The sequence below is a fragment of the Callorhinus ursinus genome, unplaced genomic scaffold, assembly GCF_003265705.2.
Source record: "Callorhinus ursinus isolate GAN/ISIS: 27379988/994484 unplaced genomic scaffold, GSC_fseal_2.0 scaffold18, whole genome shotgun sequence".
Classification (NCBI taxonomy): Eukaryota; Metazoa; Chordata; class Mammalia; order Carnivora; family Otariidae; genus Callorhinus; species Callorhinus ursinus.
The window spans coordinates 2372555-2393864 of NW_027397080.1; the positions used below are offsets into that span (position 1 = coordinate 2372555).

At 43.7% G+C, this 21310-nt stretch overlaps 1 protein-coding gene and 1 long non-coding RNA gene across 2 annotated transcripts in view; one reads left to right on the forward strand and one right to left on the reverse strand.

Annotated features, from left to right (window-relative positions):
• Positions 1-1830: 1830 nt before the first annotated feature.
• On the reverse strand, positions 1831-13829 carry KLF17 (KLF transcription factor 17). Its single transcript, XM_025855972.2, has 3 exons — positions 13668-13829; positions 2886-3741; positions 1831-2538 (listed from the first exon to the last, which is right to left on the reverse strand). Exons 1-3 carry the CDS (start codon positions 13749-13751, stop codon positions 2294-2296), a joined length of 1185 nt encoding a protein of 394 aa, XP_025711757.2. The 5' UTR covers positions 13752-13829; the 3' UTR covers positions 1831-2293.
• Positions 13830-14009: 180 nt separating this feature from the next.
• Positions 14010-21310, forward strand: part of LOC141374408 (uncharacterized) — a 30088-nt gene continuing 22787 nt past the window's right edge. Inside the window, exons 1-2 of the long non-coding RNA XR_012381259.1 lie at positions 14010-14233; positions 15316-15513. This is a non-coding gene — a long non-coding RNA (uncharacterized lncRNA). The remainder of the gene's footprint in view (positions 14234-15315; positions 15514-21310) is intronic.

Genomic DNA, 21310 nt, shown 5'->3' on the forward strand with positions numbered 1-21310 from the left:
GTCACCAACAGACCTCTCTTTTATGTTCCAACAAGCAATCTGGCCTTCTGACCCTACCAGCAGGGATGTGTGTGAGCCACAGGGGATGGAGAACAGCCCTGGCCCATTGAGCTTGAAATGTCCTGCTTCACAGAAGGGACCCAGTGCCCAGGGGGGAATGAAAGAAACTTCAGGCACTGGAGACCTGGGGCCACTCACTGGGTCACAATCGAGTACCCCTTGCCCTTATTTATCATATCCACTCCCCTCACTCAGAGTTTGGGTGGAAGGCACCTGAATGCCTGGCCCAGGTACCCTGAGGCCACTAGGGGAACAGACCAAGGTGGCCATACAGGAGGGGGTGAGGGTGGGGATGGGGGTGACAGGCGTCTCCACATCTGTGGGACTTCCACAATGCCCAGAATAAATTTGAGCCCCCAGAGGTTTGGCTCCTCTCTTTGGCAACACTGAGTACTTTCAGAATGTTTAACTGTGGTTTTAATGCCCCACAGCAAGGCACTGTCATGCTGTGTCCTTAGTGTCCAACACAGGACATGACCAAGGGTAGACATCTAGGAAATGGAGGTCTGGCTAACCCCCATGAGTCCTTCAGGTTTGACTCAGGCACCTCCTTGAGAAGTCTTTCTTCCCTGACACACCTTTCCATTGTCCCTGTGCCCCCCACCATGAGTCCCCACAGCAGCGATGCTCTTTTTAGTGGGCTCAAAGAACATTTGTCGAATGAATGGAAGCTTGCTGGTTGATTCTTCTCTGAGCAGTTGTGTTGGTCCAGGAATCTGTCTGGAATTCTTTTCTATTAATTTACCTGCTCAGTTTATTCCAACATTTAAGGGATTACTAGATGTTACATATACTCACTGAGCTCAATGGTGACCTCCCCCAGAAAGCCTTTCCGACCTTCCTGTTTAGGTGTTCCTACTCTCCGTGGCCACCATGCCTAGGTGGACTTCTCAGCCCCTAGACCAAGATGATCCCTTGGCCACAGGAACTGGACCTGATTCATCTCTCTGTGGCCATCACCTGGCAGGGCTTGGCAACACCTGTAGAAGATATCGTCTCTATAGAGTAGAGATTCCGGCTGGGATCCCAGCTCTGCCACCTGAGTTTGGGCAAGTTCCTTTCTATTAGTTTGCTGGTGAGTTGAATGGTTGGCTAAGAGGTCCAGAAATGAGACTCAAAACTACCCGAGTACCCAGGATAGTCATTATGCCCTCTACCCTACAGAAGGAAAAAGGGCAGGACAGGGCCTTTAATACCTGGTATTTGGTAGTCCGGGTACCTGGGCTCAGTTAGGGGAGGAGAGGAAGTTACAATAGGCTTTGTCCTTCTCTGCCCCAGTCTAATGTCCTCCACCCCCAGATCACCTAGAAAACAGAGCCTAAAACAAGAACTAAGTACTGATGTTTTATTTGAGAGGTGCAAACCCAGGGCACTGAGTGAGAAAAGGGAAGCAAGGCAAGGAAGAACTGACAGTAATGCAAAGTGATAGCAATTGGGTCCTGCTTCATGACAAGCCTTGAAGAAACACAGCAGGTGTGTCCAATGGCTACTTGGGTGATCTCCCCATTGGTGGAACTGTTTGGAGAAACAGTGCCTTGCAGCAATTGAGGAAAAGGGGGGAAGAAGGTATTTATCCGCCCGGTTCTCTCCCATCTCCCATTAGTCAAATGTTATCTCAGGAGAATTTACTACCCCACCCTTCTGGGTTGCTAATAGCAACTTGAGATGCCAGATTCCATGCCCTGCAGCAGGGCATTCCATCCAAGTCTGGAAGCTAGAGGAGAGTCAGTCTCTGGGCATGTGGCTGATGAGTGCCAGAGAGAATTTTTCTCATTTACCAGATAAGGAAACATGGCATAATGATCAAACCCCTTTTCCAAGGTCACATGGCTAGTAAGTGGTAAATTCAGGTTTTAAACATAGTTTGGCTCTGGAAACTATAGAAGACCAAGATAAGGAAGTTGGATTTTATGTAGCAGGCAAAGGAGAGTCACTAAAGAGTTTCAAGCTGGGGAGTGACACGAGATAAAGAGCTTTTTGATAAAGCTCTCAATCTCTACTTTCCTTCAGTTTCCCATGCGGCCAACCTTGGCAAAATAGGTGCCCCAAAGAGGTGAAGGTATGCAAGACAGTTTTGAGGAGTCTCTGACTGGGTCCAGAGCTCATATAGGCTTTAACACCACCTCATAATCTTTCTCTGTCTTCATCTAAGCCTATACCTACTGGACTAGCTGGGTCAGAGGCAAGCAAGATCAGGGTAGAGAAGCCAAGATGAGGAGAAAGGGAGATTGGCCTAAAGACCAAGAGCAGGAGGACCAGCCATCTGTCCATTGTTGGCCTGTGGGTCTGGGGATCCTGGTGCCTGTCGATGAATCCTCTGGTGTTGCCTGAGATGGTCAGATCTCATGAATTGTCGACCGCATTGATCACATCCATGTGGTCGATATCTGGTGTGTATCCGCGTATGTCGTCCAAGCTCATCAGAACGGAAGAAAGACCACATACAGCCTTCCCACATGCATTTATAGGGCCTCTCACCTGTGGGGAGGTGACAAGGAACAGAAGAAAATAAGTAGAAGAATATGCCAGCACATGCATAGGAAGGAGTCTGACTCTATTGAGGAAGAGCAGTCAAAGTTGAGAAACCAAAGGAAAACCAAGGGAAAGCAGTGAGGAGGCAACACAATCAGCAGCCCATGATTTTGGCACGGTCACACTGGACGGAGGGAAAGCAAATTGGTGGTGCCAATATAGCTTGACCCCAAGCTTGAAGGATGACAAGCTAATCCCAAGCCATTACAAACCAGTGGTCTAGCACAGATCTAAAGCCCAGAGACTCCTCTACCCCACCCAACCCTACCCCACCTATCTGACACCTCATTCACCTGTATGTTTGCGTTGGTGACTCACAAGGTGGGAGCGCTTAGTATAAGCTTTTCCGCAGCTTTCATATTGGCAGCAGTAAGGCCTTGAAACCGGGGATCTCCTCCTGAGAGCCCTTTCCTGGGCCCTGGAGTTCCACTCTGCTCTCTGTGGAGCACGCATGGACTGTTTGGGTAAGGGGTCTTCCTGGGAGCCTGGCTGGACGAGAGAGTGCTGGGATTCTAAAGCCAGAAATGATGGGGACCCAGCTGGGTTCATCCTAAAGTCATGGGGTTCTCTAGGGGACAACATCTGAGTCAAAGAAGGGAGCATTGCCTGGGCCTCAGTAGAAGGCATGGTTGGGGCCAATAACATTTTAGGTGTTAAAGAGTCTCTGTTAGAAGGTACTGTTGGGGGGCCAGAATAAGGCATTGTTGGCACATTGATGTGGGATGTCATTGAGATTCCACTGGGAGCTGAGACTGGCGGCCCACTGGGGGCCATCCTTAGATTCCTAGCAAAGGTCATGGCCACCCTTGGAGTACTGGGCTCTCCTAAGGGCATCATCTGGGGCCCCTTGAAAATCATTATTCCTGGCTGGGAGGAAGGCAGTCCCTCACAGTAAAACATCTGGGAAGGAGTGCGAGTCACTTGGGAGCAGTAGCTCACACCATGCTCAGGCAGTGACATACTGAACTGTGGCCCCATTTCACTTGCATTCTGCCTGGGTGCCTCAGCTAAGGCCAAGGGGATCCTCTCCAGCTCTGTGTACTGAAGGAAGTGTTGAATGCCTGATGCGCCATCATTCCAAGAGGTGTGCCCTCCACTGCATCTAGGAGGTGGAGACGTGTCCAAGATGGACCTTGACTTCTCAGTATCCTTGAAGAGAGAGAAGTGAAATTCACCCTAGTTCAAATTCCAGTTCCCCATGTCCTTCCTTCCCATCTCCAGACTCCACCCTAATCCAGCCTCCAATATCTCTTGCCTGAATTATCCTGCTACCCAACCATTCTCCAGTTTGGACTTTTTAAGATGCAAGTCTAGCTGATAGGAGCACAGTAGCAGCCTAAATGTGACTCATGCCATTTTTCCTCCTTGTCATGATTTTGTTTATTTCATAAAAAGCAACGAAGAGAGCAAATAAAATATTCCACAACCGACACCTTCAGCAAAACTCTGAGAAAACCTTCACAGATTATCTTTAAGTGTGAGGGTAAAAGAACATCCAAAATCAGCCTAAGTGCAGAAAGCCACAAGAGTAAGAAGACCTGAGGGTTCAGAGGGGTCATGGCTTTAGCAAAACTTAGAAAGCATCTGCAAATATTTACTTACAGAAGAGGGTCTCAGCTGAGCTGGAACTGCTGTGGACAAGTCTGAGATCAAGCACTGGAGGAGGGGAGGAAAAGAGGCAGGCTTTTTTTTTTTTTGAAGATTTTATTTATTTGACAGAGAGAGACACAGCGAGAGAGGGAACACAAGCAGGGGGAGTGGGAGAGGGAGAAGCAGGCTTCCCGCGGAGCAGGGAGTGCGATGCGGGGCTCGATGTGGGTGGGGCTTGATCCCAGGACCCTGGGATCATGACCCAAGCCGAAGGCAGATGCTTAACCAGCTGAGCCACCCAGGCGCCCCAAGAGGCAGACTTTTAACAAGGAAGTCAAGAGGCAGTATTCCTGGATGACTGACTGGTATGAAGGGACGTAAAGAAGAGATTGGTGGTGGAACCTCTTGAAACAGGACAGGATCCAAGAATCATATTTTTTAAAGTTGTCCATCACTGTAGCATTAGAGAGAGCTCTTGAGCTAAAAACTGGGGCCCCTTGAAAATCATTATTCCTGGCTCCACTACTCCATAACCTCCCATCTACTCCTCCACTATGACAGTCCAGAAAAGACCAATCCATTCAAATATGAAAACCAAAACATAAGTAAAAAATACAGTATCCATAAAAGATACTAAAACACCAACAGAAATTGAAGATTGCAATCTCAGGAAAGAAAAAATGGGGGCGCCTGAGTGGCTCAGTTAGTTAAGCATCTGCCTTCAGCTCAGGTCATGATCCTGGGGTCCTGGGATGGAGCCTGCTTCTCCTTCTCCCTCTGTCCCTCCCCCTGCTCGTGCTTGCACGACTCTCTCGCTCTCTTTCACTCTCAAATAAATAAATAAAATCTTTTAAAAAATCACCAGAAAAAATGTTGCCACAGATCAAGGAAAAATGAGCAACATTCACACACACACACACACACACACACGAAAAGAAAGCAAACTTAAAGCAATTTCGACTTTTACACCAATTACAGAAACACCACAGAGTAGAAATAGGGGAATTCAAAGAAGTTACGTCCAGGTAATAGGCTACAAGTTATATTAGAGGGGAGGGGGGGACAAAATAAGGATCAGAGGGGCTTCTGTGGTGGTGGCAATGTTTCATAGATCTTCACTTTGTACTCTTCCATTAGGCCATACACTTATATTCACGTCTCTGTTTGAGTGTTATTTTTCATTAAAATAGTTTTAAAATAATATTGTGAGAAATCAGGATTTTCAGCAAGTGAAAAATTCTGTTATAAAAATCAGAGTAAAAATCAATTAAAAATAATGGTGAATTTAAGTAAGAAATATTCTATACATTTTTCCCTCCTAAGAGGGAATTTACAGCTATAAATGCTTATAATAAAAAAAAATCTCTAAACAACTTAGCTTTACACCTTAAGGAACTAGAAAAAGAAGAACGAACTAACCCCAAAGCTAGCAGAAGGAAGGAACTATTAGAAAAATATCAATGAGGGCGCCTGGGTGGCTCAGTTGGTTAAGCAACTGCCTTTGGCTCAGGTCATGATCCTGGAGTCCTGGGATCGAGTCCCACATCGGACTCCCTGCTCAGCGGGGAGTCTGCTTCTCCCTCTGACCCTCCCCCCTCTCATGCTCTCTCTCTCTCTCTCAAGTAAATAAATAAAATCTTTAAAAAAAAAATCAATGAAACCAAGAGTTGGTTCTTTGGAGAGATTAACAAAATTGCCAAATCTTTAGCTAAATTAATCAAGAAAAATATGAAAGTGAGGACATTACTACCAATTTTACAGAAATGAAAAAGATTATGAGAGTACTATGAATAATTTCATGCCAACAATTTGGATAACCTAAATGAAATGGATAAATTCCTAAAAAGACAAAAACCTACCAACACTGAATCATGAAGAAATAGAAAATCTATACAAACCCATAACTAGTAAAGAGACTGGATCAGTAATCAAAAGCCTCTAGGACAAAGAAAAACCCTGAACTTGATGGCTTCATGGTGAATTCTAAACATTTAAAGAAGGATATCAATGCTTCCAAAATTTTTCCAAAAAATTGAAGAGGAGGGAATACTTGCTACCTCATTCTCACATTGCCTTGATACCAAAGCCAGAAAAAGACATCACAAGTAAAATAAACAAAAGGCCAACATTTTTCATGAATATAGATGCAAAAAAATCCTCAAAAAAAAATTTAGCAAACCAAATCCACCAGCATATTTTTTTCCCACCAGCATATTAATCAGATTATACAACATGACCAAGTGGAATTTATTCCAGAAACACAAGGCTGATTCAGCATCTGAAAATCAGGGGGGGGGGGGGGCAGGGCAGGGCAGAAAAAGCATCTGAAACAATCCAATACCCTTTCATGATTAAAAAAAAAAAAACCTCAAAAAAAAAAACCCTCTCAAAAAACGAGAAATAGAAACTTCCAATTTGATAAAAGGCATTTCATTTATGAAAAACCCACAACTTACATCATATTCATGATGAAAGACTGAAGGCTCTTTAAGATCAAGAAGACAAGGATGCCTGCTTTTACCATTTTTTTTAAAGATTTTATTTATTTATTTGAGAGAGAGAGAGAGAATGAGAGATAGAAAGCACGAGAGGAAAGAGGGTCAGAGGGTCAGAGGGAGAAGCAGACTCCCCGCCGAGCAGGAAGCCCGATGTGGGACTCGATCCCGGGACTCCAGAATCATGACCTGAGCCGAAGGCAGTCGCTCAACCAACTGAGCCACCCAGGCGCCCTGCTTTTACCATTTTTATTCAACATTGTATTGGAAGTTCTAACCAGAGCAGTTAGATAAGAAAAACAAAAGGCGTCTGTATTGGAAAAAATAGTAAACTATCTGTTCCCAGTTAATATGATCTTAAATGTAGAAAACCCTAAGGATTACACACACACACACACACACACACACGTTAGAACTAATAAATTCAGCAAAAGTAGTAAGATTCATTTTTTTTTTAATTATTTATTTATTTATTTATCTATGTATTTGAGAAAGAGAGAGAGTACATGCATGTGAGTGGCAGGGAGGGGCAGATGGATAGGGAGAGAATCTCAAGCAGGCTCTGCACTGAGCAAAGAGCCCAACTCGGGGTTCCATCTCACAACCCTGAGATCACGACCTGAGCTGAAACCAAGAGTCAGACACTTAACCAACTGAGCCACTCAGGCACCCCAAAAGTAGTAAGATTCAAATTCAAGACACGAATAGATACTTTTCTAAAGAAGACATCCAGATGGCTAACAGACTCATGAAAAGATGCTCAACATCACTCATCATCAGGGAAATACAAATCAAAACCATGATGAAATATCACCTCACACCTGTCAGAATGGCTAAAATTAACAACAGAAGAAACAACAGGTGTTGGCAAGGATGCAGAGAAAGGGGAACCCTCTTGCACTGCTGGTGGGAATGCCACTCTGGAGAACAGTATGGAGGTTTCTCAAAAAGTTAAAATATCCCCAGTGGAACCACGAAGCTGTAATTAGGGGCACCTGGGTGGCTCAGTTGTTAAGTGTCTACCTTCGGCTCAGGTCATGATCCCAGGGTCCTGGGATCGAGCCCCGCATCGGGCTCCCTGCTCAGCGGGGAGCCTGCTTCTGCCCTGCCTGCCACTCCCCCTGCTTGGGCTTGCTCTCTCCTTCTCTGTGTGTCAAATAAATAAATAAATAGATAAATAAATAAAATCTTTAAAAAAAAAGTTAAAATAGAACTACTCTATGATCCAGCAATTGCACTACAAGGTATTCACCCAAAGTACACAAAAATAGATTCAAAGGGGTACATGCACCCCGATTTTTTTTTAAAGATTTTATTTATTTATTTGAGAGAGAGAGAATGAGAGCTAGAGAGCACGAGAGGGAAGAGGGTCAGAGGGACCTCTGGTCCTCTGGTCGATGGACCATCCCTGAATTCTACTTCTGAAACCAATATTGCACTGTAGGTTAACTAACTAAAATTTAAATAAAAAAAAAAAGATTAAAATCTAACACACAAAAATCAGTTGTTTCTATACACTGACAATGAACTAACTATAAAGGAAATTAGAAAATCAGGGGTGCCTAGGTCGCTCAGTCAGTTAAGTGTCTGCCTTCAGTTCAAGTCATGATCTCAGGGTCCTGGGATCGAGACCCACATCGGGCTCCCTGCTCCACAGGGAGTCTGCTTCTCCCTCTCCCTCTGCCTACTTGTGCTCTCTATCTCTCTGTCAAATAAATAAATAAAATCTTTTTAAAAAGAAAATCAATTCAATTTACAATAGCATCAAGACAAATTAAATACTTAGAAATAACCAAGGAGGTTAATCACTGGAAAATACAAAACATTACTGAAAGAAATTAAAGACATAGTAAATAGAGAGACATCTTAATATTCATAGATTAGAAGGCTTTAATAGTTACGATGTCAGTGCTACCCAAAACAATCTGTAGATTCCATGCAACCCCTACCAAAATACCTTTCTTTGCAAGAATAGAAAAATCTACCCCCTAAAATTCATATGGAATTTCAAGGGACCCCAAATAGCCAAAAACAATCTTGAGGGACGCCTGGGTGGCTCAGTTGGTTAAGTAGCTGCCTTTGGCCAGGGTCATGATCCCAGGGTCCTGGGATCGAGTCCCACATCGGGTTCCTTGCTCAGCAAGGAGCCTGCTTCTCCCTCTCTCTCCCTCTGCTTGTGCTCTCTCTGTCAAATAAACAAAATCTTGAAAAAAAATCTTGAAAAAGAACAAAATTGGAAAATTTACACTTCTTGATTCAAAACTTACTACAAAGCTAAGTCATCAAAACAAGGTAATATTGGCATTAAGTATAGACCTATTCACCAACAGAAAGGAATAGAGCCCAGAAATAAACCCCCACACATATGGTCAAATGATTTTCAACAAGGGTGCCAAGATCATTGAATGAGGGGAAAGACAGCCTTTTCAATAAATGGCACTGGTATAACTCGATATCCACATGCAAAAGAATGAAGGGCCCTTACTTAATACCACATACAAAAATTAATTCAAAATGGATCAAAGACCTAAACATAAGAGCTAAACTATAACTCTTAGAAGGAAACATAGGGGAAAAGCTTCATGACATTGGATTTGGCAATGATTTCTCAGATATGACACTATAGGAATGGCAACAAAAGAAAAAAAGAGACGAAGTTGGATTTCATCAAATTAAAATCTTTTGTGCATCAAAAGACACCACCAGCAGAGTACAAAGGCAACCCACAGAATGGGAGAAAACATTTGCAATTCACATATCTAACAGAGACTAATATCTAGAAAATATAGATAGCTCCTAAAACTTAACCTAAAAACAAATAACCCGATTCGAAAATGGGCAAGAGCCTTAACTACTTTTCTCCAAAGATATACAAATAGCCAACAAGCAAATGAAAGATTCTCAACATAACCAATCATTAGGGAAATGCAAATCAAAGCCACAATGTGATACCACTTCACACCCATTTAAAATGATTGTTATCAAAAAGAACAACAACAACAACAACCCAAAGTGTTGGCAAGATATGGAGAAATTAGAATCCTTGTAGTAGGAACGTAAAATGGTGCAGCCACTATGGAAAACTGTATGACAGCCCCTCAACAACTTAAAATAAAATTACTATATGATGCAACAATTCCACTTCTGGTATCTACCTACAAGAACTGAAAGCAGGGACTGAACTAGGTATCTGTACACCCATGTTCACAGCAGCATCATTCACAGTAGCCAAAACATGGAAGCAACCCAAGTGCCCATCAGCAGATGAATGGATGAACAAAATGTGGCATATATCTACACTGGACTATTATTCAGTCATAAAAAAAATAAAGAGGAAATTCTGATATACTTCAAAATGAATGAGTCTGGAAGGCATTAAGCTAAGTCAAATAAGGACAAAAAATGTATGGTTCCATTTATATAAGATATTTAAGGAAGTCAAATTCAAAGAGACAAAGTAAAATGGTGATTGCCTGCCAGGGATTTGGGAAGTTACTTTTTATTGGTTAAAGAGTTTCAGTTTGGAAGGCAGGGGGGCATAAGGGAAGGGAGGGAAAATGAAACAAGACAAAACCAGAGAGGGAGACAAACCGTAAGAGACTCCTAATCATAGGAAACAAACTGAGGGTTGCTGCAGGGGAGAGGGGTGGAGGGATGGGGTGACTGGGTGATGGACATTGGGGATGGTATGTGTTATAATGAGCACTGAGTATTATGTAAGACTGATGAGGGGCGCCTGGGTGGCTCAGCTGGTTAAGCAACTGCCTTCGGCTCAGGTCATGATCCTGGAGTCCCGGGATCGAGTCCCACATCGGGCTCGAGTCTGCTTCTCCCTCTGACCCTCTTCCCTCTCGTGCTATCTCTTTCTCTCTCTCTCAGATAAATAAATAAAATCTTAAAAAAAAAAAAACAGAATAACAAATGGATTTAAAAAAAAAAAAGACTGATGAATCACAGGCCTGTACCCTGAAACAAACAATACATTATATGTTAATTAATTGAATCTAAATTTAAAAAAATAAAAATTAAAAATTAAAAGAAGTTCAGTTTGGGAAGATGAAAAAATTTGTGGAGATTAATTTTGGGGATGGTTGCATAGTAATGTGAATATGATTAATGCCACTAATTATACACTTAAACATGGTTATAATGATATTTTTGTTATGTAGATTTTACCACACTTTTTAAAAAATGCCTAAGAAAAGGACACAGGGGTTCCCACTGGCCAAATTTGTGACAATTTGAACATCAAAAAGAATAATGACTATTAGTTTTAATAGAATTTTGAACATTGTGAATATAAGTGAAAATTAAGTGTTTATTATATCTTTCCGGTAAGAAATTTATTTCAAAATCACCAAAAAGAGTCCAGTGGTTTAAGAAAAATCCTACATTACAGAAGAACGCAAACTAATAAATGTAGAAGGAATGGTAGAATTGAAAAATCATTATTTTACAACCCTTAATAAAACTTTTGATTAAGGAAACTTGGTTGACACCGTAGGTGAATGACTGGTAGGGAACTGGGCATTTGGATATATCCAAGATCACGTTACACAGATTACTTTCTGACCACAAGGCTAAACGTTAAGCTTGAATAGAGAAATCAATCAGGCTACCTTAATTCAAGGGCCAAGCCTAGTGTCACCCAAATGTGGGGAGCTAGATGTGTCTCCTGATGAAGAGGGAGCCCACCATACCTATGAGACCTTCTTACCAACAATCAGGAATCCAATGAAGCTTTAAGGTCTAACTTCAGTTTACAAGTGACACAAGAGCTAGAAGATCAAGCTAACTTATACCATGAGAACGCAATGTGATAAATCCAGAAGGAACAGTCTACCAGACAAAGAAAGTTAGGGTAATGAAAAATGGAAAGTCAGTCAGGAAAAAAGAAAACTATTCTAATTTCAAAAAAACTCAGAGGGGCGCCTGGGTGGCTCAGTCGTTAAGCGTCTGCCTTCAGCTCAGGTCCTGATCCCAGGGTCCTGGAATCGAGCCCCGCATCGGGCTCTCTGCCCTCTCCCACTCCCCCTGCTTGTATTCCCTCTCTCGCTGTGTCTCTCTCTGTCAAATAAATAAATAAAAAGGCTTTAAAAAAAAAAAAAACTCAAGAGATGTAACCAGATGCAGTATGTGGTCTTAAAGCAGATCCTGGTTTGGACATATTAGCGTAAAGGACATTTTAGGGACAACTAGGGGAATCTGAATAAGAATTACATTTAAGATGATATTAAGAATATTGGTAGGTTTGAAAATGTTTGACTATGGAAGAAAATAATTTTCTTTCACCCTAGAAGGGTTGGTGAGAGCCCATCTGTTTTATTCACCACTATATGCAACTAGCATAAAGTAGGCATGTAACAGGCTCCAGATAACTGTCTATTGGATGGGTATTTCTGGGGTGCTCAGCCCCTTTTTCCTCCCTGTCAGTGATGGCCCTCTTTTATTTTCCTGATCCTTCACAGGCAAACTTCTTTGGAGATGCTTAAAATACACACCTTCAACACTGCCTTGCCTAATTACTCCCCCAAATTCAATTTGGCCCCCCCCATTTCTCCACAGAAACTGCTTTCATAAAGGTCAACAACCACTTTCATGTCACTAAGTCCAAACACTTGTCAGACCCCTTCTCACTTGACCTCTTGGGAGCTTCTGAGACTCCTGGCCACTTGTCTGGAAATGTTTTCCACCCTTGACCTTGGGAACACATTGTCACACTTGCTTGGTTTTTCTCCTCTCCTCCCTGGCCCTCCCTCCTCCTCAGTCTCCTCTCTAGGTTTCCCTTACTGGATACTTTCTAGGCAATCTTTCTCATGCTAATGATCCATTTAGGTTTATATACCACTTATTCTTAAACCAGTAGCTCCAGGGCAGACTTCTCCTGAATCTTCTAGCTGCCTAAGGCTCAGTCCACTTGGATAGCCCAAAGGCACTTCAATGGACTGCATCTAAAACTCCTGCTCATCCTTACTCGCCCACCCACAGGAGTAAAAAACAAGCCTGTTCCTTCTCATCCTTTGCTTTCCCACAAAATGTCACTATTCTTGCCCAATGGTGCAAGCCAGAAATCTGGTAAGGTGTCCTGGATGGCTCCTTCACCACCTAGATGCGAATTAATTACCAATTCTTATGGTGTCTACCTCCAAAACATGTCCAAGATCTATTTGGTTTTCTCTTTCTCCACACTCCCCTCCCTAGTTAGGCTGCCATTTTAGTTCTCATAGTACCTTTCCAGCAATTGCCTTGAATTCTGCCCACCTCTCTCAGGGCACTCTTTACAAAATGCAAATCTAATCATGACTAATCACATTTAAATTCCTCAGTGGCTTCCTACTGGCTCAAGCCCTGCATGATCTCAGTAGCCACTCTCCCATCACTCTCTTGGCCTTAGTTCTCAGTCCATCTTTCACTTCCTCCAAGGTAGAAGCTTACTGTCTCTGGTCTCAGGCCCTGCAAACCCTTCACCCAGCCAGCTCCCCAGTTCCAGACCAAATCCTTAGCTGTCTTCTCAACCTCCTAAATCAACTCAAACACCTCTGCTATTCGTTCCTGTGGCCCCTGTTCTTCTCCTTAATAGTAATCTGTACACTTCCAATCATTCAGCTATTTATTAATAAAATGGTATAATATCTTATAGTAAGCATACCACTGCATTCCCAGGGTCTTGACAAAGGCCTGCCACTTAGTAATGTTTTCCTCCCTGCCTGCTTCCCACTGACTTCCTAACTTTTTCTTCTTTCCTGGATACTCAAGTCCCTTGACAGGGCAGGGCATTACCCCCAGAGCCCAGCACAGGTGCTAATGCTGTGTGAATATTAATTGCATAAATGACACATGACTTATGTCCGCGATCTCCCAACCCTCCCCTTCCTAACCTTACCCCTCACACTTCTAATACCTCAGATTTCTGCTTCCCTCCACCCCCAGACTGCACCCACCCTACCCCCGCCCGCCACGCCCGGCCCTGGCGCTGACTTCTGGACTCACCTGCACGAGCTGGTGCTGAGCCGGCTGCCACTGTCTCAGCCTCTCGGCCTCCCGCTCCATCTCAGCCTGGGATGGGCTGCACATCAGGACCCTGTGCGGGTCCAGGCCCACACCAGAGCACAGCTGAGACGCGCTGCCTCGGCGTCTCAGATCAGGTGTCCTGCCACCACCACGCCACAATCTCAATTGCCTAGCTCTGCTTCTACTTAGCACCGTGCGGCCGGGAGGGGCGGAGCCAAGGGCCGCACCCACAGACCCACCCATCAGCAGCCGCCCCACCCCGCCCGGCTGTGGCGGGCATCCAGGTCCTGCCCGGACACAGCAGGGTCACTAACAGGGACCTCAGACCGTCACCACATCTTGTGTCTTAAGTCTGCCCCCACCCGATTTACCCCATCCACCCTTCAGTCTGAGCATCTCTGTTACACTCAAGTAGGGGTAAGGACACCAAGGTTCCAGACTCCAGGCTTTGGAGACCTCAGGGTGGAAAAACCAGGGCAGGAGGCAGGAGGCAGCCGCAGACTGGGATGTAGGAGACAGGAGAACCTCCACCAGCACCCCACCAGGTCAGAGTTCTTTGTCATAAGCTCCCAGAGGCCTGGATCTTCTCTGCTATAAACGAGGTTCCTTTGTCCCTTGTGTGTACAGACCAAATAGTGCGAGCTCCGTAGCACGCGTCTTCTTTCCAGAATACTGAGCCTCCTGTGTGTCCGCACTGTCTTATGGAACTAGGGATACAACGGCAGACAAGACAGAACCAAGGGTCTTTGCTTTCAAGGAATTTTCATGTGAAATGGGCAGACAAATGAATATAATAAAGTCAATAGTTATAATTTTCTTTGGTGATGAGTGCCACAGAGAAAACAAACAGGAAAACGTGAGCTGAGGACTAAGTGCCTGAAAGGGACCTCCCCATAGGAAGATTGGAGGGATCTAAGGCAGGAGAGAGCTTGGCCTGCCAGAGGAAACATAGAGGGACCAGGTGACCTCTACCATGTGAGCACAGGGGAGAATGGAATGACGTGATAGGGATGGTCTTGGAGACCATGGACAGCAGTTCGAACTTTATTCTAAGTGTGATGGGAAGCCACTGAAGGATTTTAAACAGGAAATTGACAGGATCTAAGTTTTTTAAAAAATCACTGGGCTCCTTTGAGGTGTATGGATTATGGGAGATGAGATCAAAGCAGGGACACCAGTTAGAAAGCTAACGGTGTCTCCCTCCAAGAAAGAGCTGTATTTGGTGAGGGGGGGGATGATGGCGATTACAGAATATTTTAGAATTAGAAGGGAAAGGACTTGGTAATGGGTTGGAATGGTAAAGAGCTGAGAGGAAAAGAGGAATCAAAGATGACCCTTAGATTATTGGCTTGAGGAACTGAGTGATGACTGCACCATTTGGGAATATGGAAAGATAAGAAGAAGAGCAGATTTGGAGGCAGCTGAAACAATTCGATTTTAGGCATATTGACTTTGAATTGTCTACTAAACGTGCTCAGGGAAAGGTTAAGGCTGTAAATGTCAATTTGGGTGTTGTCAGCACAGAGATGGTGGTTATAAGGCCATTAGAGTGAGTGAAATCAACTAGGGAGCTAGTTAGAGAAAGAGACGGGACAGAACCTGAGGATCTCCTACATTTACATTTAAGGTTCAGCAGAACAGAAAGTTCATCCAAGGAGACTGAGAAGTAACAGACGGAGAAGTAGGCGGAAAGTCAGGAGATTATATTTCAAGAAGCCAAGAGAAGCATGCATTCAAAAGAGGAACTGTGCAACCACATCAGATGTTGCTGAGATAAGAACCAGGACTTGACAAGATGGAGGCCATTGGTGACTAACAAAAGCAGGTAGAAGGCGCCTGGGTGGCTCAGTTGGTTAAGCGACTGCATTAGGCTCAGGTCATGATCCTGGAGTCTCCGGATGGAGCCCCATGTCAGGCTCCCCGCTCAGCGGGGAGTCTGCTTCTCCCTCTCACCTTCCCCCCTCTCATATTCTCTTTCTCTTCATTCTCTCTCTCTCAAATAAATAAATAAAAATCTTAAAAAAAAAAAAAAAGCAGGTGGACCTGGGACTCCTGATCTCGGAGTCGTAGTTCGAGCCCCATGTTGGGCATAGAGTTTACGTCATAAAAATATATTAAAAAAAAAAGTTTTGGGGCGCCTGGGTGGCTCAGTTGGTTAAGCAACTGCCTTCAGCTCAGGTCATGATCCTGGAGTCCCGGGATCGAGTCCCGCATCAGGCTCCCTGCTCAGCAGGGAGTCTGCTTCTCCCTCTGACCTCCCCCCCCATGTGCTCTCTCTCTCTCTCATTCTCTCTCTCAAATAAATAAATAAAATCTTTAAAAAAAAATTAAAAAAATTAAAAAAATTAAAAAAAAGTTTTGCTATAAATGGGGGTAGAGAAATGAGGTGGTAGTTAGGAGGATTAAGGGAGGCTGAACAGAGATCCACCAATAAAGAGACACTGATATTGGGCGCCTGGGTGGCTCAGTTGGTTAAGCGACTACCTTCGGCTCAGGTCATGATCCCGGAGTCCCGGGATCGAGTCTCACATTGGGCTCCCTGCTCGGCAGGGAGTCTGCTTCTCCCTCTGACCCTCTTCCCTCTCGTGCTCTCTCTCTACCATTCTCTCTCTCAAATAAATAAAATCTTTAAAAAAAAAGAGAGAGACACTGATATTGAAGGAGATAGCTTAAAATCTTTTTTAAAAGGTCTGTAATATGCTAATGTAAGCTTACATGATTTTATGTTTTTTCTTTATTTTCTTATTGAGATATAATTGACATATAACATTATATTAGTTTCAGGTGTACAACATAAGGATTTGATATTTGTATATATCATGAAACAATAAGTGTAATTAACACAATAAGTGTAATTAACATCCATCACCACCATTACAATCTTTTCCTTGTGATGAGAACTTCAAGATTTATTCTCTCAGCAACTTTGAAATATACAAGACAGTATCATTAACTACAGTCACCGTGCTGTACGTGACATCCCCAGGACTTATTTATCTTACAACTGGAAGTGCGTACCTTTTGACCACCTTCACCCACTTTGCCCACCCCTCTCCTCCTCACCGGCCTCCCCCCCCACCTCTGACAACCACCAGTCTGTTCTATCTCTGAGTTCAGTGCCTTGTTTTGCTTTTTGTTTAGAATCCACATGTAAGTGGTATCATATTTGTCTTTCTCTGCCTGACTTATTTCACATCATACTGCCTTCAAGGTCCATCCATGTTATCACAAATGGCAGGATTGCCTTCTTTTTAGTAAGATTTGCCTTCCTTTTAGGCTGAGTAATAGTCCATTGTATGTACGTGTATATACATTGGATGTATATGTATATACATGGCAGTGACCAACGTTTTGCAAACTTCCTGGTATCTTTTTTGCCATGTACAAATATGCAGGTTATATCTCAATTTTTGTGCTTTAAATAAAAATGAGTCATTTTCAGAAATAATAAAAATCAGGAAAATTTTCTGAATGCATCATCTGGTTAAGAGGTGAAACCTGATGGAACACTACACCAAAACAAATGATGTAATATATGGTGATTAACATAACAATAAAATTAAAATAAATAAATAATTCTTACCTAAAAAAAAAAAAAGAGGTGAAACCTGGAATCAGGGCATGGGTTTCAATCCTAGTCACGGCTCTGGTTCTGAGATTTTGGAATGTGTGATTTAATTTTCCTGATTCTCCTGAGGGGTGCCTGGAGGGCTCAGTCAGAAGAGCATAGGACTCTTGACCTCGGGGTTATAAATTCAAGCCCCACGTTGGGTGTAGAGATTACTTAAAAATAAAATCTTTAAGAAAAAATAAAAATAAATAAAAAATAAATAAGATCTTTAAAAGAAACCAGTCCCTGAGAAGATAAGCTTTGTGACTTATCAATGTTCCATTAATGTCATTATCTTATCAACCTCCCTCCAAGGCAGGGCAGGGCAGGACAGAACAAGCACCACCCTTTAGCTTTTTATTTAGAGCCTATTTTTTTAAGATTTTATTTATTTATTTGAGAGAGAGAGTGAAAGAGAGAGAGCATAAGAAGGGGGAGGGACAAAGAGGGAGGGAGAAGCAGGCTCCCCGCTGAGTAGGGAGCCTAAAGCAGGGCTCAGTCCCAGGACCCTGAGATCATGACCTGAGCCGAAGGCAGATACTTAAGCCACTGAGCCACCCAGGTGCCCCTGGAGCCTAGAACACCAGAGGCTTGTGGGAAAGAGATGCTTACTCTGGGGGTCCTGCTTTCTGCCCCAACCTCAAACTACACCCCATCTTTGGCTGACTGTCCAACAGGCATGCCCCCCTGATTGCCTTATCATCCCTCAGAACCTGGGTCATTCTAGACTCCAGTCTTGAGTTAATGAGCTGAACCCCTCCACCAGAGGCAGCTCTGATTCCTAAGCGTACCCCTTACACACAACACAGCACGGTGCCAAATGCCAGGCTCTACTGGAGGCACTTTTCATGACTTCTGTTCTGTCATTTAAAGAAAAGATTAGCATATCCACCTTATATATGTGGAAATGGATGCTGACTCAGAGAAAGGCAGCCCCTCAAGTCATAGTAAGGGTAATTCCCAAGCCATAGGCTACTTAATGCCTCTAGAACTTGTTTCTTGGCTGGGAGCACTCTGCCCACTCATCACTAGAGCTTCCCCAACCTGATTAACTCCTACCCGTCTTGCACCCCCTATAAGGTAGCCTATCCTGACACTCACTGGGTTAGGTGCCTCCTCTATGCTCCCACTGCCCCAGGCACAGAGAGCCAATTGCTTTTGTTGTTGACAATGTGGTTTGTATTTATTTGCTCAAGAATCTTCTTTTTCTGGGCCCCTGGGTGGCTCAGTCATTTAAGCATCTGCCTTCAGCTCAGGTCATGATCCCAGGGTACCCTGCTCAGCCGGGAGCCTGCTTCTCCCTCTCCCACTCCCCCTGCTTGTGTTCCCTCTCTCACTGTCGCTCTCTCTGTCAAATAAATAAATAAAATCTTAAAAAAAAAAAAAGAATTTTTCTTTTCTGCCTTCTCCCCTCCCACTCTGAGGCCCACATATACGCACCCTGTTCTGCCTTTGCCTCTCTTCTGTGCTACTCAAAGTGGAGGCCATGGATGATCCCAGTTTGCAAACTTTACCAGTCTGCAATGAGATAGGTACAGAAATTGAGCGGAACATTTAAAATTCTTGTAGCTATTTGGCAAGTTATTTTTGTGTGTTGAATCTAATAATGAAAAACTGTGCCTTGTATTTTGTATGTCCTTTTTTTTTTTTTTCCATTTTACTTTCCTAGTAATTGGTTTTCATTGTGTTTTAGAAAAGAATCCATCCTGACGGATTTGGGGTGGGAAAAAGTTCCCTCACCAAGATAGGCTGAGAAACATTGATTTATTTTTATTTCCCTGTGTTCTGGCATAAAAAGGCATTGAGTAGCTGCAAAAGTGAAGGATACATGAACGCACTTGACAAAGGTGATAGAATAAACAGAACTTGGTGTTGCATTGGATTGAAACTGCCAGGTGTTTACCTTGAGTTCTGGGAGGTTGCTGAGACCATTCCCTGAGCTATGGGGTACACTGAAAGAAAAGCAGATTCAGGACATTTTACAGATAACAAATCCATTTTTGACCAGATTGACTTTGAGGTTACCTATGAGATAGCCAACAAAGGATGCCCAGAAAGAATTTAGATATATGGGTTAGAAACTCAGGACACAAAATCAAAGCTGGAGGTGCAAATTTCCAAGTTGAAGCTGTTAGAATACAGAATGGGAAGAAAAGTGGCTACAGACAAACCTCTGGGTGCCTAGTACCGTGTCTGACACATGGACACGATTCGTAACTCTTTGTCAGATGAAGAGGTTGTTAGACAGAAGCCTGAGCCCATTTCATTCCAAGCCCAAGCTTTCTTTACTGGATTATAAATGTTTTGTGTGTGTGTGTGTGTGTGTGTGTGTTTAAGATTTTTTATTTTATTAATTTATTTGTCAGAGAGAGAGCACACACACAAGCAGGGGGAGTGGCAGGCAGAGGGAGAAGCAGGCTTCCCGCTGAGTAGAGAGCCCGATGCGGGACTTGATCCCAGGACCCTGGGACCATGACCCCAGCCGAAGGCAGTTGCTTAACTGACTGAGCCACCCAGGCGTCCCTGGATTATAAACGTTTTAAACTTCATATTTCCTGCTGCCCCAAGAGCCCCACAAACAGGCTGTGAGCCCCCACGCACCAGTGTGAGAAGTGTGGTCTCTGCCACAAGTCCCCCTCTTTGCCCTGCCCTGACTGTGACTAGTGGCATTCAAACACACCGAAGAAATCCCCTCCTGCCTCTTGCCTGAGTACTCCGCCCTGACCCCCGTGAAGGCACTTGTCCGTGGTCCTTGCTCTCTGGGTTTCCTACCTGTTCGGTTGAACATGCTCCCTTGGTGCTGCCCTCAGAGCCCCCCGGCAGGGCATGCCTGCCTCCCTCTTCTCTACCTTTACTTTCATATGCCTCTGTGTGGTTTTAGTCTGTGCGATTATAAAAAAACAAAAAATCAAAAAACACGCACGCCTTTTAAGCAACAAAATTGTTCTTTATACCATACTTACTGACTCCATTCAGCTTTCGGTCTGTGTAGCCTTCTTTTTTTTTTTTTTTTAAAGATTTTATTTATTTATTTGAGAGAGAGAGAATGAGAGATAGCACGAGAGAGAAGAGGGTCAGAGGGAGAAGAAGACTCCCTGCCGAGCAGGGAGCCCGATGCGGGACTCGATCCCAGGACTCCAGGATCATGACCTGAGCCGAAGGCAGTCGCTTAACCTACTGAGCCACCCAGGCGCCCGGTCTGTGTAGCCTTCTAACAGATGTCACTGGGGCTGGCGGTGGGGTGAGGAAGACCGGAAAAGGCAAGGCTGGGAACCAGGAAAGCACGAGGGAGATTAGAAAACAGAGCCAAAACTCAACCATGAACTTGGAGGGTTGGCTGGGAGTGCTGAGGCAGCTAGAGATGAAAGTCAGAGCCAGATTTTGAAGGTACAGCCTTGGACTTCATTATAAGTTACAGAGAGATCTTTGTTTCCTGACAGTATCAAGAAAATAAGGACAAAGGTACAAGGGTTACACCTGTTTATAATAGCAAGAGAAACTTGGAAATAACCCAAATATCTACCAATAGGAGAATAAAAACACACTGTGTGGGGTTCCTGGGTGGCACAGTCAGTTAAGGGTTCAACTCTTGGTTTCCGCTCAGGTCATGATCTCATGTTATGAAATGGAATCCTGCACCGGGCTCTGCACTCAGCGAGGAATCTGCTTGAGATTCTCTCTCTCCCTCTGCCCCTCCCACTTGTGTTCTCTCTCTCTGTCTCTCTCTGAAATAAATAAGTAAATCTTTAAAACACACACGCATATTGTGTTATAGTCAAACAGTGGAATTCTAACTTCAAGCAGAATGAATAAGAATGCCATGTATCATCATGAATCTGAAAAATGCAATTTGCTAAATGTCATGTGGTATCCTGGGTTGGAACCTAGAACAAGAAAAGGACATTAGTGGAAAAACTGGTGAAATCTGTATAAAGTCTATACTTTATTTTTTTTTAAAGATTTTATTTATTTATTTGAGAGAGAGAGAGAATGAGAGATAGAGAGCACAAGA